Here is an 18,113-nt window from a genome sequence, read left to right as displayed (position 1 = left end):
TATGAAGGTATTAAATATTTTCTTGAGAAAGAAGAACATAATGAGGAGCATGGCAGGATTCGTTCTCAAAAATCGAGTTGTTTTTGGTTGCTAATATGATGCAAATAAATAAAAACAAAATAATGAAAAAATTATTGACGTGATCTTTCAAGAAGTTGAATTTGTGATAAAAATATGTCCGAAAAACGAAAAATAAGAAGAAATAGCTATTTTAGCCGAAGAAGCGAAAGCTGTAACACTTGCGTTATTCCCACGAAAGTCAAGAAAAATCGATGAAAAAACTTTCAATGAATTTTTGCTATGRTGCACCCAGAAAAATATCGCTGACCGCCAGATTAATGAAAACGTTTTACTTGTTTATTTCAAAGAAGAGTCGCAGAAATTTTGCCCATCTACCTTATGCTCCCATTATTCTACGATTCGTTCGGTTATGGTTTTGAAGCATGGTATCGATATAAAACAGCTTTTATATGCATAGCTAAATGTTTGTAACTACATATTTCAATAAAAGATATTACAATTGCTGGTTTTTTAGGACTTAGGGCCCAAAAGATACTATTTACGCCCGAAAATTAATGCATAAATGCCCTAATTTTAATACGATTTTACAAAAACACAATTTTCTATTTATTTTGGACTATTAAAACTTTTATTTAGATTTTTGAACTGAAAATAAATAAATATGATCTTCTTTCTCAATAAGAAACAAGATTAGCAAACGCATGACGTTAGTTCGTTGATTAGATATTTTTAATGAGATGTTGTTTGAAACTAATATGAGGGTATTAAATATTTTCTTGAGAAAGAAGAACATAATGAGGAGCATGCTCTTAAATTGCAATTTGCGGTGTTCCATTTCATAGTAGTTATCTGAAGCAAGTGAATTTTTCTTTCAGTAAACTGAAAGACGAATGCATTGAGATATATTTTTTCTGTGACCTTGAAAATAAAAAAAGTCTTCTTTTCTGGTGAAATAGACTGCACAAATAGGGAAATATATTTTAGGAGAAAATCAGATGAAAAAGTGTGTGCTGCTGTCCCTTATCGCCTTGACGACATTGGAAGAATCACATTTTAATGGTGGCATTTGTTGGAAATAAAATATTCAACTTTGATAAGAAGTAAATCGAATTAAGTGTACCCACTTGACTATTTTTTCATTGATTTGTCATTGGAAGTTGCGAACTGATACACAAGAGAGTTGTGAAAGTTTTCCCAAGTAACTAAAAGTGGTGAAAGTTATTTAAAATATACAAAGAAGGATTGAATTGAATCGAGTTAAACGTATCCTCGAGTGCCAACTGATCGATTGATCTTCTACCACCATTCAAATATTTAATGTATTCTCAAAATCTTTATTTCGCATTAATTATGTTGAAATATTAAAGTCCGTTTTTTTATTTATGCGTGTAGTTCAATTCATAATTCGAAAGAAGTACCATCTCTTTTCAACATTTGTAAACAGCCTTGTTGCTCTCTCGCTACTTATTTGTGTAAGGTGTTTTGAGACTAATATTTATACTCTCTATATCATCATAACAATCGTAATTCAAGCCCTACAAAAATCCTAATGCCAGGGAGAAGCTTTAATTTTTGACTTTAGTAGCAAAATGTCAGAAGCTGTGAAATGTCAAAAACATCAAAAACAAACAAAGGTCATGTCGTGTTCTTATTTCACACTACCCCACCAGCAAATAAAAAAAAATCGACTGTACATTCTAGATTGTACATAATCCCGTGATGTGCCGTTTATAATAATTTATTCCTGAAAGGGCTATCGACAGGTTTATATTAAAAATTACTCTTTCAAGGACATTACTAGCTGCACTGCGTACTTTTACATAGTATGGAAATTTAACTGTGATCTGAATTAATAGCACGCAACATTACAATTTAATTTATTTGGATGAAACACTCATTAAATTATTAAAAAAACTCAACGTCTCCGAAAGATCGTTAATACATTTTTGCTATTGTTAGAGTTGAGAAAATTACAATGAAATCTGTTCCAAGTCAAGGATTGCCTCTGAGATTTTTTTAATCAAATTTTCATCGCTTTGTTGCTCGAGTTAAACAGATTAAAAGACGAAAATTTAGTTATTTATGCCATTTTACAAAAATATGTGCTTAAAACATTAAAAATGCAAATAACTAACAGATTTTAAACTGATTGTCCCTTGAACATTATACTCAATTAATACTCACGTTATATATTTGAGTTGAGATAGAAATTGTCTATAATTAAGTTCTAACAAGTAATCACCTCAAGGGGTGAAAATTTGATACAATTTATGGGATTAGAGCCAGGATTATCTTCTACCTTTATGATAAACATTGGTGTTGTACAAAGAGGGTCTAAACCATCAATTGGCCTAGAATTTTTGAACAATTATGGTGTCCAGCCTTGAACCTCCTATTTCTGGTAAATCAATAAAGCGATAACATTATGGAGAAGAATCTACGATTAGTATTGATTTTTTTAATCTAAAATTCATTATCTAAATACATTTTCACGTTGTTAAAACATATGTCACGGCGCTCAAGGGTTTGAACAGATATGAGGGTCAATCCGTGTCAAATGAATATTTTGGTAAACGAGTTATGATCAAAGTTGAGGATAATTACTCCCTCTAGCTTTAACAAGCAACGACAGTGTTGCCAGTGTTATAACCACTAAAATGAATTTATTTATATGTTATCTGCATAACAAATTAGTATCAAAGATTAGTTTCCCTAATTTTGAATATAGTTCCAACATCGCATTATTAAATGATACATTAAGTAAATTCTAATAGCTTTAAAGAGAAATGCGTGTGTGTATTTCGCGTGACATTTAGGGTATAAAGAACCGACATTAACTTGAAATAATTACAGAATATCTTTTATTCCTCTCGACATATTCATGTTATGCCGCTATTTTTTTCGACAATACCTTGGATCTAGACCTAATTCAATGGCTGATTGATTTTTTAACTCGATTAAGGAAATTACACAAACCTGTTCTTTTTCTATTCCGTCAATTACTTTCTTGTTAATTGACATCGTTTCTCGTTTCTTCTGTAAACACTTCATGACTAATTATTCATTTTGGAAATAAGTTTTCCTCGCGTAAAGTTTAATAATAGATACGTGCTAATAGGAATTTAAAATCGAAGGCTTCAGTTACGAACCCTATGAATTATTCATGGCCTTAAAATATTCAACTGTGAACTTTTCCAAAAAAAAGTTAAAGCACCAAATGTTACGTTAAAAATTACATTTTTTAAATCACTGTTTGCTTATACATGATTTTAAATATTCATCTCTTGAGTCATAAAAGTAATGTTTAATTTCACGTGTTATCTTTAATTTCATTTTTGCATGACAGTGTTGTCATGAATAGCATTCTATCTGCTTGAGGAATGAAGTTGCGAATTCATAACACCCAACATAATTCGAATTTAATTGAATTAAAAAATTTCATACATTTAAAAATGTCTCATTTATTTAAACAAAGTCAATAAGGCATTATTATGTAAATATTTACAGAACGTATTGTTAACTGTATTTACCTTAATGTTGCTGTGTTTCAGAAACAATATTTAAAGTTAGTTGCTACGGGATGTTTATATTTCCGGAAATACTGTATTACAACCTCTAATTAACATGTAATTTTTTGATTAAAAGACTGTTTGTTGTTAATTGATGGTTACTATTTAAATTTTATTATTTTTTGATTAAAAATCTCTTTGTTGGTAATTGTTGGTTACTATTTAAATTTTATTGATGAAAATTACACTCGTTTTGAATTTTCCCAGTCTGATCATCCTTTGTAAAACATGAACTTTGTGAGGATTAAATTTCTGTAGTGTTGCGAATAATTTTAGTTTCCTTTGTGAAAAAGCTTATTTTGTCGCCGAGTAAATGTCGGAATGTTTTCAGTACGTCGGGATTTAAACTTGTGGGGTAAATTCAATGGATCGGAATAATATCATGTTATTCATTCTGTTAATTAATCAAACGAGTACTCAGTTAACATAGTTCTGCTTCCTGTTTACATGAGCAAGCTAGGAAGCTCTCAAAATAAAAGCTCTTTATTTGTTACATTTCGATAAGAATCGGGCTAATCCTTTCACTGCCGGTATTGATTATAGTCGCCTAGTATACGATCTAATTATTTATTTATTACAGGCCAGGTGTACATTTCTTAATATTTTCTAAAAGCTTCTTTCTATTGTTTTGACAAATTATTTGTTTTATTTGTGTAACAAATGTCCTAAATTAGATTCCCTTGCCATAGAAACAGGTCGTGGGCTCTTAGTTACAAGCACGTCAGTAATTAAATTTAACCAAAAATCGGATATGTTCGACAAAGTCGAAAAATCGCGACATTCATTTAATTAATCCCGAGTAATGGCTGGAAAATTGCTTTGATTTTTTCGGTGTTTCGTTCTTGTTATCCTAGGAGATTAGGCCATAAATGTGATAGACTATATAGCGTTCGCCAGAACACGCGCCTCAGAGAAAATGTAAGGTAAGATACCAGGAACATAAAAAATTAAAAAAAAAATCTAGCTACAAAAATTTCGAAGTTATGAAAGTTTAAATTTTGCATTTTGACTATTTATTTCTGTTGGAAAAATAATTTTAGAAATTGTTTCGCTACAGGCTATTAGAAGAAGAAATAAAGAAGCTCTATACTAAATTGTAACTCTGTTTTAGTACTTTTACTAAATAATTATAAAAAACATATATAAGATCATCAGTATCATTAAGTAGGCATAAAAAAATGTCAAATGTCAAAAAATATATGTAAATTTTTTTTGACAGATAGAATTTTTTTAACATTTTTTCCGTGTTCTTGGTATCCTAGCTTACTTAAAATTTTTCTCTGGGGCACGAGTTCTGACACACCCTGTACATATACACAAACATTACAAGCATCCTTGCCCTTGTGGTCACGCCTATGTTATCAGGGTTGTAAAAGCCCTCATGATGCGAGTAGGGAAAGTGTTAGGGTCAGATTACCTACGATAATAAATAACGTATAGGATGTTAAAGTTGGGAACTGGAGTTTAAATTTAAACTATGATAACTAGTGCTTTGTTGTAAGGAAACAAAACATGGGTATGCTTATAATTTCAAGATTAATTAAGATGTGTGACGAGTTTCTATAATTGAATATAATATTTAAGATGAGGAAGTTGCCTACGGTGGTTCGGAAAATATAAGCAGATGAGGGAAATACTGAGAAATTATACGAAAATTAATTGAGTTATGAAGTATTTCTATTCAACCCAAATAAAATTTACTAATAAGTAATTTACACTTTAGAGATTGACGTCGAGAGCAGCCTGCTGTGACGTCAGCAGCAGGAAAACGCGCTGTTCATATAAAAGGATTCACTTTTTACAACGCGAACATAAAGAAATTTCATGTAAAATAGCTTCACATTAAAAATTAAAACATTTTTATCAAGGATGCCGCTTTGAGTCTGACAGGGAACAAAAAACTGTTTTCCAGTCTCTATGAGAACTATAATTCAATCATGTAATAGATCAAAGCTTTGATTAAATTAACGCAATAAACGTATATCTGCAATGCCTGAAATACCGAAAGACAACACTGGATCTGACGTTAAAGGCCATTTAAAAAGCAAAAGCCAGAGATAAAAGCATAGTTCACACCAGCTGGGAAAAAGGTGCGAATTATTTTAATGAATCTGATCCAGTACAAGCGCATAGGTGTTATTTAAAAGATTCAACTTTATTGGCGCAAAAAACGAAACTTTCTTTCCGACCTGCTAAATTATTAAGTGCTTTTATGTGTTATCTGGAGGAAGAAACAAATGTAAAGATCCCACCGTTATTTCCACCGAGATTTACCTGATGTCCAGTGAGGAATCAAGAGACCTAAAATCATTTTTTAAATAGTGTAAAAATCGTGGAACAGTTTTTGTTTTTCAAAATCCGAAATTCATGGTATTGTTATTTGTGCAATTCGTGTAAATTTTAGTTGAAAAGCCTCTGATTCCCATGTGTCTGGCAATATTGGCTGCACGTGAATGCAAAATAAACCCACGGCTGTAAGTTATTGCCCTTTGTTACTCGGTCATAATGAGCAATTATCAATTGATTATTTGATAGTACACTGTTATAGGATGCATAATTAAATAGTAATCAGCGGCCTAGCTTAGCTTACATGCCGTGATGCGGATGCTGGGTGGATCAATACAGAGCTAAAAATAATATAACCTGGTAGTCCTATTCTACTCTTCTTATCATTTGCCTGTTTTTTTAGACCTTATAAAGCTATTTTATTTATTCAATAAACTAAATTTCCCATCGAGGATTTGCCAGTTTGCGCAAATCCTTTTCATGGTAAGTACATTGTTTATTCAATAATAATGCATTGTTTCTATGGGGATAATGCGGCTTACATCATAACTAAAATTCATTTAATTAAATTAACAACCTGCAAAGTGTTTCACAGGAAAAATTCGTATAATTAAATGCCGCTGCACGTTTCAAAATTTGCATTATTATTCAAAATTAAACTTCTTGGGAAAAAAATTTGAAGATAATGTTGGAAGTTTAACGATTTTTGGAGAATAGTTGAGTTTTGCAAAAGCCTGGGTCAACTTCAAATACATTTTCATAGTAAACAGCAGAAAATCACCTTGAGGCTAGAGAAAACTTTGCAGGAATTTCAAAAGCAACTTTAGCCAAATCTCCTTCTAAATATTAAATACGTGCAAAGCCTGCGAAGCAATTCAAAGCCCCATTCAATTTTAACAAAATTAATAATAATGTTGTCATTATCGGCTTTTAATTTCTTGCATGAGTTGGTTAAAATAAACTTGTTAGAGTTATAGACATTATCGACGTGTGTTTGTTTATGGTCATAGAATTCGCTTTAGTGACATCGAATGACGTCAGTTGAAAAATTAATTAAATCGACATTAAGTATTCAATTTGCTTGAAAAACAACAGATTAATTGGGCTTAGTTCCTAAAACATGGAAAGCATTTAAATGAGATTTTATTTCAAAAAAACTTTAAACTTATCAGAAACTACTCCCAAAATTTTAATACTTGAAATATTGCTTGAGCTTGAACAAAGTTTTTCCATCTAAGTTAGTAGAGATGACTGCAGCGAATAACAAAATTCTCTCCCATATAACATTCTAAATAAATTACACGAATCAGTGTTGATATATCCAGACAATTAATTCTTGAAATTGTTTTCTATTTGTTCCAGTACTGTTTCGCTATATCGTATAGAAGAGAAAATATTCGCCAGTACGAGCTAAGAGCTTTAAATGAAATGGAGTGTAAAAACTGGATTGAAGCTATACGAGAAGCAAGGTAAGTCCTGCGGTCGCAAGACTGTAGCAAAATCCTATTTACAAAAAACTACTAAATCTTTTATGAAAAATCAAAAAAAAAACATTTTCGTTGAAAGCTTGAAATCAATAGACTGCTAAAACATTTTTCGTGTGACTGCACAGTGTTTTTTACGTGCTTGAATCTTCGAGTTTAATTGGCTGATACAAAATTTTCAGTCTTTTTGTTTGTTAAAAGTTTAAAACAATATTGGTCCTTTACGCATGTCAAAAACCGCCTGCAGGATGACGTACTTTAAAGCCAACAAAGCTCTTTTAATGCTGACATCGCTTTGGAAAAATGACTAACAAAAGTATGCCTTGCGACTATAGTTTTAAAATATTTGCAGCGGATTAGAGATTAAAAATTACCTAAAAGCGTTTACACTTTTTTTTTAAAATCCTAGCTGCGCTGAATTTAAACTTTCACCTTGACATCGGTTTATGTGTTTTTGACGTGTTAGAAATTTATGTCTTGATCGTAAAAAGTAAGCTTTTTGCGGCACAAACACGTTCCGTTTATTCAAGGAGTCGGAAAATTTCATTAAAAAACGGTTTTTGACTTGAATGGAATTGTCAAAAGAGTATTTGTTTAGGTCTACTTGAAGGAAACGTTCATTGGTAGGGAATAACGGGAAGTGACCCTTCATTTCAAGCTGAAATTCAAAACGATTATTAATTGACACCGCTTTGCATTTTATTGAGCTTTCCATTCATTTCCCCCGGGTAATAAAATTGCATCCTGATGGAATTAGGTACTGTATTTAACTGTGTAAAATGACGAGTTCACTTGCTGACAAATTACATATCCCGACGATTTATCTTTCTTGTTTGAAATGATCTAATTAGGTAACTCAAATTTTACGCTTGCGACAAATATTATTTCGCATTTCGTTTTGCACACAGCTTCGGCCAGAGCTCATCAATTAGCTTAGCAAATGATAGCAAATTACGTAAATTTAGTTGTGTTTAAACCAAACCGCAGAATTCAAAATGCACAGTTTAATTAGTTCGCCCGGCGCATCCACCATTTTCCGTTTACACTTTACAATTTTTCAAAGTTTTAATTTAGAAGAGTCATGACAGCTTTTGTCATTTTTTAACATAAGCCAAGTAGAATTTTACGTTGTTTTATTCAAATACTTTTATTTTAGTTTTAACAAGTTGATGTTGCAAAAAGAAGAACTGGAACAGAAACATTTGCATTTGTTACAAATCGTCGAATCGGAGAAAACAGCAAAGTGGCAATATACACAGCAATGCGAAGAGTTGGCTTCTGAAATCAAAAAGCTTCGAGCTGAGGTAAAATTTGTTTTGTAGTTGTTTTTGGTTCAATTTATCGATTAAATTCATCGAAAACAATGAGGAAATTTAAGAGATTGCTAGTTTATTCGGTTTCATAACAATCATATTTTTTAGTGATTTGAGTTACAAAATGATACGGTTCAGGTTTAAACAAACAAAAGTCAGCGAATTCTATCTCGCAAATAATATCGTGCGGTAAATCCTTTGGGAAATAAACCGTTTAGAGTTTTCAGGAAGTTCCTTATCGGTGTAAAGTTATGTTTCGGTAGTTTGAATAAATTCAGCTTTTATTATTTGATCGTTTTGGTGTAGTTGTTTGCTTTGAAAAAAGAATGGAAACCGATTCCAACTCACCAATCAACAAGCAGTTTGACATCAAATCAAGGAACTTCTACATCAACCGTGTCTGGTCCATTTGCTCATATTGAACAAGATTCAGCCGAATTAAGGAAAATCAAGAAGGTTCAAAGCTTTTTCCGCGGATGGCTCTGTCGTCGTCGTTGGAAACAAATCGTCGAACAATACATCAAAAGTCCTCATGCTGAAAGTATGAGAAAACGCAACAGTCTCGTATTCCGTATGGTTGAAGCCGAAGAAGAGTACATGGAGCAGATGGAAGTACTCGTTTCTTGTTTTTTGCGACCGTTCAAAATGGCTGCATCGTCAAAAAAACCGCCATGTTCTCACGAAGATGTCAACTCGATTTTTCTGAATAGCGAGACTGTGCTATTTTTACACCAAATTTTCCTCAAAGGGTTAACATCAAGACTTGAAAGCTGGCCTACCTTAGTTTTAGGGGATTTATTTTCCATGCTGCTTCCTATGTTAAGCATTTATCAAGAGTACGTCAGAAACCATCACTACTCCCTTCAAGTACTTACCGAGTGCAAACAATCACCGCAATTTTCGGCTATGCTTAAGCGACTCGAAAGCAAACCCGCCTGCCATGGCAGATCCTTAGAGACTTTCCTCACATATCCTATGCATCAGGTAATTTAATTACATTTTCCCGGACCAAGTCGATGCATAAATATTTCAGGTTCCGAGGTACATTATCACCCTCCACGAACTGTTAGCCCACACTCCCCACGATCACGTCGAACGAAAAAGCCTCCAAAACGCTCGTCAACAACTAGAAGACCTTTCCAGGCAAATGCACGACGAAGTAACAAACTCACTCAATTACTCCCCCACCTAAACCCCAATTTCTAGGTGTCTGAAACCGAGAATCTACGAAAAAATCTAGCCGTTGAAAGAATGGTAGTAGAAGGTTGCGATATTCTCCTCGACGTAAGCCAAGTTTTCGTCCGTCAAGGCAGTCTTATTCAACTACCCTCTGAAAAACATAGAAGCTCGAGAAGCAAATTAAACTTCAAAAGCGAAAAGGAATGCGTCCGACAATGTTTCTTGTTCTCGAATCACCTCATCATCGCCACAAGGTGTTAATTTATTCCCACCATTCATTACAGCGAGTAAATATGACCTTTTAGGACTTCAAGCGGAAAACTTCATTTAGTGCCAGACATTGGGAAAATACCCCTAGCTGACGCTCTCTTGATCGAAGATCCAAGTGACAATCCTGAAGACGATGGTAGTGTAACTACGCTTATGCGGACAGGTAATTAACTTTCATTTTCAGAATCATCGGTTTGTTCAGTTTCGAGTCAATCGTCGGGAATTTCCGAAACATCGGCTGCGACCTGCAGTCTACATAACCGCGACTTCAAAATCATCGTCGACTTGAAGGACGGATCGCAGCCTGGCCAGGTTAGAAATGACAATTTCAGAATTATCAGAAAAAAATCAAATTTTAGTCAGACAATAAAACTAAAATTATATTTTAGAAACAACCAAATTAAATATTCGAATTTTGTATACAATTATTTTCGATGTTGTCATAACTTCAGAAGATTCACAATTTTTTACATTTTTTGTTTCGTTAGTTGCGGCAAAATTATACTTCAAACGTTATAATGTTACATATGTGAAATGTTCCGAGAAATCGATTGGCGCTGAGACTACAAAATTCTTGATCGTTTAGAAGTTATAGTTGAATTAATATATTAGATATTTTTGAATTTATCAGCAATTTTTTCGTTAACTGTTTAACGTAGGATAATTATCTTTTTTTATATGATAAAAAATTAAATTTGCTTTCCAACGGTACCAAACTCAAAAAACTAACGTCAATAATTCCGAAATTATTAGCAATAAACCGTTCCGAATACCGAAAAACGCCCAAAGTTTCGACAAAAATCGAAGAAATTAAAAACTTCAAAATTGAACCATTTGCACTCTTGGGGGTTCAAGAAACTTAGAAAAATACCAAAACATTATAAAAATGCAAAAAATACTCTTTTGAAAAAGTTCTATATGTAAAAAGTCTGTATGAATATATTGAATTTGAATTTTTAAAACATTGAGACTATCGGGCAGCATGGTGGTGCAGCGGCATAAGGTCCCGCTTTCTTTCAGGAAGGTCCGGAGTCAGCAATTTTTCAGTAATTCAAATTCAAATTAGCAACATGTATAATAAGTTTAGAACAAGGGCGTCATTACGGGAGGGCAGATTAGCCCCCCCCCTCTGACTAAAATTACCCTATCTAATTTTATTTAAATTACTGTTTGTTGTTATTTTTATATTGTTTGAATGAATAAATTATATGCAGTTAGTTACATACAGGGTGCGCCAGAACTCAGGCCCCAGAGAAAAATATATAAGGTAAGATATCATAGAAAAAATGTTAAAAAAAATTATCTATAAAAATTTCGAAGTATGAGAGTTTAAATTTTGCACTTTGACTATTTATTTCCGTTGGAAAAATAATTTTCCAAGTTTTTTTTGCTACAGGCTATTAGAAGAGGAAACAAGGAAGCTGTATTCTAAATTGTAACTTTGTTCAATGTTATTTTATTGGCAAAATTTTTGAACGCAAGGCAAAATCAGAAAGAGACAAAGCATAAGAACAAATAAGTGAACAAAACGTATAAAAGTGGAAAGAGTAAAGTAGCATACGCGAGAGTGGGAGGAGCGCGCACAAGAGCAAATAAAAACGCAAAGCATAATAAAAAAGAGAGAGAGCGTAAGCCCAAATATGTGAACAAAGCTAAAGTAAGGGAAAGCGCATAAAAAAGCATAAAACTTTTTTTTCAATTTTATGGTCACAATGAACATTTTGTGCTACTGTTTTCAGTTACACAAAATGCGCTTTGTGATACTGTTTTTAGAAACATTTTATGCTACTTTTTATCATCACTGACTATGCATAGTGTGAGAGATTGTTGTAGATCAACGTATTTCATTGAAATTAATGCAATTTGTGTTATTTTCAAGCAATTTGGGTACCGCATAAGTCAAATAACAAAAATCTTAACTGTCAAATATAACAAATATAATTTAAAAATCGCCAGTGGAAAAAGTAGTATAAAAAAACACAACTCTCATTGTGATACTCGATATTTTTTACGTAAGTAAACTCCCCCTAAATTCTATCTCAGTCTGCGCCATTGGCATCGTTAAAAATGCTAAAATTCAACTCTAAGACACACTTTAATACTTCATGTTAACGAAATTTAATAAACTTTCCCAAAAAAAAATATTTTTAGAGTTTTTGTTTCTGTTTTCGCTCTCGTTTTGACTATATTATCCTTCTCAAAAAGCAATGTAGTTGAAACAAAAAATTCGAATAAATTTTGAAATCAGAAGATGTATGAAATATCATTTTCTATTTGGAAAATTTTACTAAAAATGTTCACTTAAACTACTAATAATTTTATTCATATCTCATTCTTCGGGTACTTTTAACTGAAACGTTTAAACGTTGACGTCATTTATACAGAATACACGGCATGTCCACCTGGTTTTGACTCTCTGTACTATAATTCTACCGTTTTAACGTAGAAAACTTTACAGTGATATGTTTTAATGTTCAAGTAATGAATTTGAATTTAATTTGAAAACAGCGATCTACGCTAGAATTCTAGACTTCACAGATCAAATGCAAATTTTCAAATATAGCAAAACTTTATTGTTGGTCTTTTATTGCCCAGAGCAACTTTACTCGAGTAAAATCGAAATTAGTTATATTAGAATTCTGCGAGCAAAACGAGTGAATGCATTTTAGCTTTATAATTTTCCATGAGGCATTTATGAATATATATTGTTTAAAATGTTTTCATTATTCAAATTAATTAAATAAAATTCCAACGTAATTAAATTGTCAAAGCAAACAGGTCGATATGTGATAGGCTGATAGAAGTGCTACGCATGCTATAAAAGAGAGTAAAAGTGCAATTTAAGTTTACACAATAAAAGGCAGAAAAGGAGTAACAAACACGATCGAAAAGCTCGTATGTACACATGAATAAGCTTCCGTTGACAAAATCTCTTAATGCACTTATTACTTGTTGTGTATAATAGAGTGCTTTTGTCAAGTGTTTTTTAAGCTATCGATGCGTGTTTTGGTGAGCCTGTTCACGTAATTGAAAGAGAAAATGTAGTGTACCTACTTTATAAACGTAAATAATTAAAATGCAAAACAGTACACGGGACAGAAAATTGCGAGCACGTTTATGTTTTCGCGACAAGATAATAAATATAGTCGCGGTGGTTCCGGTTTTTGAGAGATGTTTGTCTTTGGTTAGGTCACGGTGCATCTGTTGGCGTCTTCGATGCAAGAGAAAGCTGCATGGATTTCCGATATCAGCCAGTGCTTGGATAATGTTCAATTTAACGATATGATACGTCCGACGATGTCTGATAACAGTTCCATCACTCTTCCGCAATCGTTGAAGAATGATCCAAAGTTGTTTAAAGACGAGGCAGATATCCGATTCAGTAGAACAATGAACTCTTGTAAAGTTCCTCAAATAAGATACGCAACACCAGAACGCCTTCTTCAAAGACTAACTGGTAAATGAAAAATGGAAAATTTCTTGTGTTCTTAATTCGTTAAATGACTACTATAAAATCCATATAATCTGGGAATTTTTTTATCATTTGTTCCTCTCTTGTAATGCATGATTTACCCATTCCCTGATCAACTTTCTGCACAATCATTGAAGGTACATTACAATTCATCACAACAAGTGATGGATAAAAAAAAAGTTCTTTTCAGATTTAAGATTCCTCTCCATAGACTTCTTAAATACATTCCTCCTTACATATCGCGTTTTCACTGACGGCGTAACTGTCCTGGAAGCTTTAAAGAAAGTGTTCTATAGTAGTGATCCCGAACCACAAGGCTCTGTTATTTCCCTTGAAGTATTTTCAAACAAAGACGAAAATACTTTACAATTATACGATGATCGAAGACGTAGTAGTTTTTCTCCGCGTAGAACAAGCGGTGCGAGCTCTGTCTCAGGATACGGCTCAGAAATGAGTGAGCGAGACAGATCTCAAAGCTACGACTCTCAAGGCCACAGACATTGGAAAGCAACTTTGCAGAAATGTAAGTCCGCAAACCATCCCTCCCAACAAACTAATCTTCCTCAACTTTAAGACGAAGAAGAGAATCACGAACAAACCCACCCAAGGATCATCCGACAAAGCCCGACAACACAACACAAAGATTCAATTTCACCCCCAGGCCAAAAATCAATCTCCATCAGAGTCGAACAGTCAGAAACTCCAAAAGAAGACAAAACCCATCTTGCCATACCCAAAGTCGCAGCGTCCAGCAGCAGCGAAACTTTGACAGGTACTGAAAACACTCCATTAACCAACCCAATAAAGCAATCTTGACTTAGATGTGACTGTACTAAGTGCACCTTGCTCGCCCAGCAACTTAAGTTCAGTAACACTAGTCGGGTCATCACCGTCTGATACTAACGAAGGAGAACCAGGAACTTCTCCTAAAAAGCCATCGTCACCCAAAAAAGAACCATCACCCACTAAAGAACCACACCACAGGCCTTCAATCGTCGAGCGAAAAGTTGAAAGAGGTACCTCGGAAGACACTGAAGGTGAGTAACAAACCGAACAGCCAAATATAACTAAATCGGATAGAAGATATGACACAGTTTTTCAACACCATGCATCGGGCATCGTGCAGCTCTTCACGATCGGCCAGTATCTCAACAACGACCACGAGTGCCGTTCTCCAGGTATTAATTCAATTTGAGTTACATCACTTTATACAAATTTCCAGAGTTATTATGGCTCCCGAAGATCAATGCAAGAAGGTGAAGCAACTTCAACTGCACGCTCCAGTTTCCAACACGACTCCCCCCAAAAACCCAGCAAGGCAGGAGTTGTCATAACTTCATTCCGGCAGTCTAAACGGAGGTAAGTGATAATAAGTTCCCAAGCAAAAAGTATGTTTTGTACCTTGTCAAGACATTCTTAAAAAATCTGTTACTGAACAATTTTGCAGGAGTAGCACATCGAGCGCTGCTGCAGCTTTCGCCATTGCCACTTCTGGATCAAGTAACCCCCGAGATTTGTCCCCAAGTGGTCGTGATGGAAGGGGAGGAATGATGGAACAAGATGAGTTCGCCATGGAACGCAACCGATACAAGGAAAATGTCATCTCGACCGCTTGCACTATGAGAGTTTTGAACGTCTTGAGGTAAGTTGGGGCGATTAGTGTGCCAAAATATTGATTTCTTACAGACACTGGATCTCCAAACATGCGCAAGATTTTGAAAATGACCACAAATTGAAGAACTTGACGATCGAGTTTTTGGATGATATTATCTACAGTCCGAATTTGCTCCCAGCTGAGCATAAAGCAGCAGCTCAATTGTTGAGATTGTTAACCAAGGAAGAAACCGACAGTTCTAAAGTCGATATTTTCCAACTAATTTCCGCACCTTCGGTATTAATTATTTGAGAAGTGTTTCGAAATTTTTCAACGTTGCGTTTCAGACCCCAAGCAAGGAAAGTATTGAAACTCTTTCAGCACTTGAAATTGCAGAGCAGTTGACCTACATTGACCACCAGATTTTTATCTCGATTTCGAGCGAGTAAGTCAAAGGCAAGTGTCAACTTTTAGTTTTTTTGTCCTTGTAGGGAATTTCTAGGACAGGCTTGGATGAAGAATGATAAGACTAGCCGAGCTCCGCATATTCTCTTAATGACAAAACGTTTCAACGACGTTTCTTGTTTAGTGGCTTCGGAAATCCTCCGACGGTCCTCTCTGTGTGCCAGAGTTGCAGCCATAGAAAAATGGGCCGCTGTGGCGGACATTTCGCGTTGTTTGCACAATTTTAATGGTGTTTTACAGATCTGTTCCGCGTTTACTAACAGTTCCGTGTTCCGTTTGAAGAAAACTTGGGATAAAGTGTCGAAAACGGTGCTTTTGCACTTTTGTTCGACAAGTTTTAATATTATGGGTTGCAGACTCGGCAAACAATCGAAAAATTGCAACATATAGTGTCATCAGATGGTCGGTTTAGGTCACTGCGGGATGCCCTCCATAGATGTGATCCGCCATGTATCCCCTACTTGGGACTTTATCTAACTGATTTGTCTTTTATCGAAGAAGGAACACCAAATTTTACTCAAGATGGTCTTTTAAACTTTTCTAAGATGAGAATGGTGAGACTTGGGGACAATTTAGGATTTTTGGTGGAGGAATTGTTTCAGATTGCTCATGTTATTCGAGAAATTCGTCACTTTCAACAAACCCCATATAAAATAGAATTGATACCTAAAGTTGCTAATTACTTGTTAGATTCGTCGTTATTGATGGATGATGAAGAACTTTACAATACATCATTGGAAATTGAGCCGCGAACTTCACGTTTAAGTACTTCAGCTCTGGGACAGTTATCCTTATCGTCAAAATCTTAACTGTTAACAATAGTCTGCAATCTTATAGACGCGACAATCGAAGCCATCTGCTCTTTAAAACCCTTACAATCATCATTTTATAAAATAATTGAGGTAATAATGATATTGAATTAATTAAATTTTATTTCGACAGTTACTTACCTTCGTACGTAACTAACATTGCAAAACAATCATAAAAAATAAGTCACTGTCATTAAATAACCTAATTTCTCCTGAGGAAGTCGACCCTTGAAACTCTAAGACTGTTAACAGTTATAGTATATCATTAGGGGAAAGCGTAGGAAATCTGTCAAATTATATAAAGTGTCTTCATAGATACTATTCTATATCACAAGGCCTACATATCAATGATTTCCTTAGGAGGTAGAAAATTGACTTTGTTCATGCTTGAGAAAACAATGATTGTTGTAGCGTAGATTACCAACAATTCTCCCACAAAATTTGTGTTTCACAAATGTTCAGTATCCCAAAAATGGTTCATTTTATGATTACACCTTGAACTAAACAAAAAACAATTTTTGGGATTGTATCTGTTAGTTCTAAATAGTATCAAATGTGATAATAGTGTGCGCAAATTATATCTACATGTAGTAAGTAATATTGTTGGCTTTTTGTTGTTAAACGCCGTCATATCTTTTAAAACATATCTAAATTGATATTACACATCAGACTTTACAATAATGTTATGTGATTTAAGGATGTCTTCTATTGAGTTACCGGTTTCACATTGTTAAGTGGCGGTTTGCCAAATTCTAGACGTAATTAGTGTAATAAACTAAAATAATGTGCCATCCTTTAACATTTAATGTAGTTTTATGAAGTTTATTTTGTAGTAAATGGGATGTTTAAGTAAATGTTAGACACAATAGATTAAGTTGTCACTCTTTAGTTCAAACCGATTCGGTTTTTGTTGTTTCACCAAATGTGTTAGTGCTCAATTATTAGTCAATTATTTGTTTCGAAACACGTGGCAACTACAATTTTGCTCACTTCAGCACATTTGTGCACTTACAATCTAAATGTTTCTTTCCGAATTAATCAATTTTAAATATTTGTCAATTCAATCAGACTTGCTATTATAATACTATTGAGCACTACGTTTACGACTAAATGTTACATTGATAGTTCATAGGAAACAAAATTTTTAAATAAATTCACAAAAATAGATACGCTTACCTTGATATTTTACTCTTGCAACAACCGTAGTTTATATTAAAAAAATCAAGTTTTTAGTAAACTACAACTTACCTTAGCTACGCGAGCCAAAATTCAACAATAGATTTTTGTAAAAATTTTCATTTTAATTGATACAATGATTCTCTATCAAGCTGTTTTTATTACAATGTTAACTTTATATGTACATAAATATAAATATATTTCTTTACAATCTCATTGTTCCATATATTATGAACTGTCAAGTTATTAAAAATAAAATTTTTCATAAAACGTAATTGTTTCAATGACCTGCAACCGAATTATTCCTTGTAAACAAACAAAAAACATGCTGACATAGGCGGTTCTCAATATTCACGTCATATTGTTGAGCAAATATTTATAATTTATTTGTATTACATGGTAAGTCACAATACAGTAGTTAGTCTTGTCAAATTCCTTGAATTTGAAAATAGTAACTCAATTGTGGAATGGAATA

The 18,113-nt window shown here is 33.7% G+C and overlaps 1 protein-coding gene across 2 annotated transcripts in view; it reads left to right on the top strand.

Moving 5' to 3' along the window:
• The window catches only part of LOC123006305 (ras-specific guanine nucleotide-releasing factor 2-like), a 23,610-nt gene extending 5,740 nt beyond the window's left edge, over positions 1-17,870 (top strand). The window contains exons 4-23 of one of the 2 annotated variants that reach the window (XM_044400704.1): positions 7,239-7,345; positions 8,517-8,664; positions 8,980-9,657; positions 9,707-9,832; positions 9,880-10,106; positions 10,158-10,258; positions 10,307-10,434; positions 11,351-11,389; positions 13,312-13,579; positions 13,785-14,117; positions 14,169-14,366; positions 14,416-14,631; positions 14,678-14,772; positions 14,817-14,953; positions 15,042-15,236; positions 15,281-15,485; positions 15,536-15,633; positions 15,680-15,962; positions 16,010-16,207; positions 16,256-17,870. In XM_044400704.1, coding sequence (XP_044256639.1) covers positions 7,239-7,345; positions 8,517-8,664; positions 8,980-9,657; positions 9,707-9,832; positions 9,880-10,106; positions 10,158-10,258; positions 10,307-10,434; positions 11,351-11,389; positions 13,312-13,579; positions 13,785-14,117; positions 14,169-14,366; positions 14,416-14,631; positions 14,678-14,772; positions 14,817-14,953; positions 15,042-15,236; positions 15,281-15,485; positions 15,536-15,633; positions 15,680-15,962; positions 16,010-16,207; positions 16,256-16,462 — 3,987 coding nt within the window. In that variant the 3' untranslated portion in view covers positions 16,463-17,870. The remainder of the gene's footprint in view (positions 1-7,238; positions 7,346-8,516; positions 8,665-8,979; positions 9,658-9,706; positions 9,833-9,879; positions 10,107-10,157; positions 10,259-10,306; positions 10,435-11,350; positions 11,390-13,311; positions 13,580-13,784; positions 14,118-14,168; positions 14,367-14,415; positions 14,632-14,677; positions 14,773-14,816; positions 14,954-15,041; positions 15,237-15,280; positions 15,486-15,535; positions 15,634-15,679; positions 15,963-16,009; positions 16,208-16,255) is intronic. The other variant, XM_044400705.1, reaches the window with a different exon arrangement.
• Positions 17,871-18,113: the final 243 nt, after the last annotated feature.

This window comes from Tribolium madens, unplaced genomic scaffold (assembly GCF_015345945.1).
Source record: "Tribolium madens isolate multiple individuals breed KSU strain unplaced genomic scaffold, Tmad_KSU_1.1 Scaffold_2;HRSCAF=44;Tcas5.2_LGX, whole genome shotgun sequence".
NCBI lineage: Eukaryota > Metazoa > Arthropoda > Insecta > Coleoptera > Tenebrionidae > Tribolium > Tribolium madens.
The sequence above is the reverse complement of the archived record's forward strand: the minus strand, read 5'-3'. Positions and strand labels throughout refer to the sequence as shown.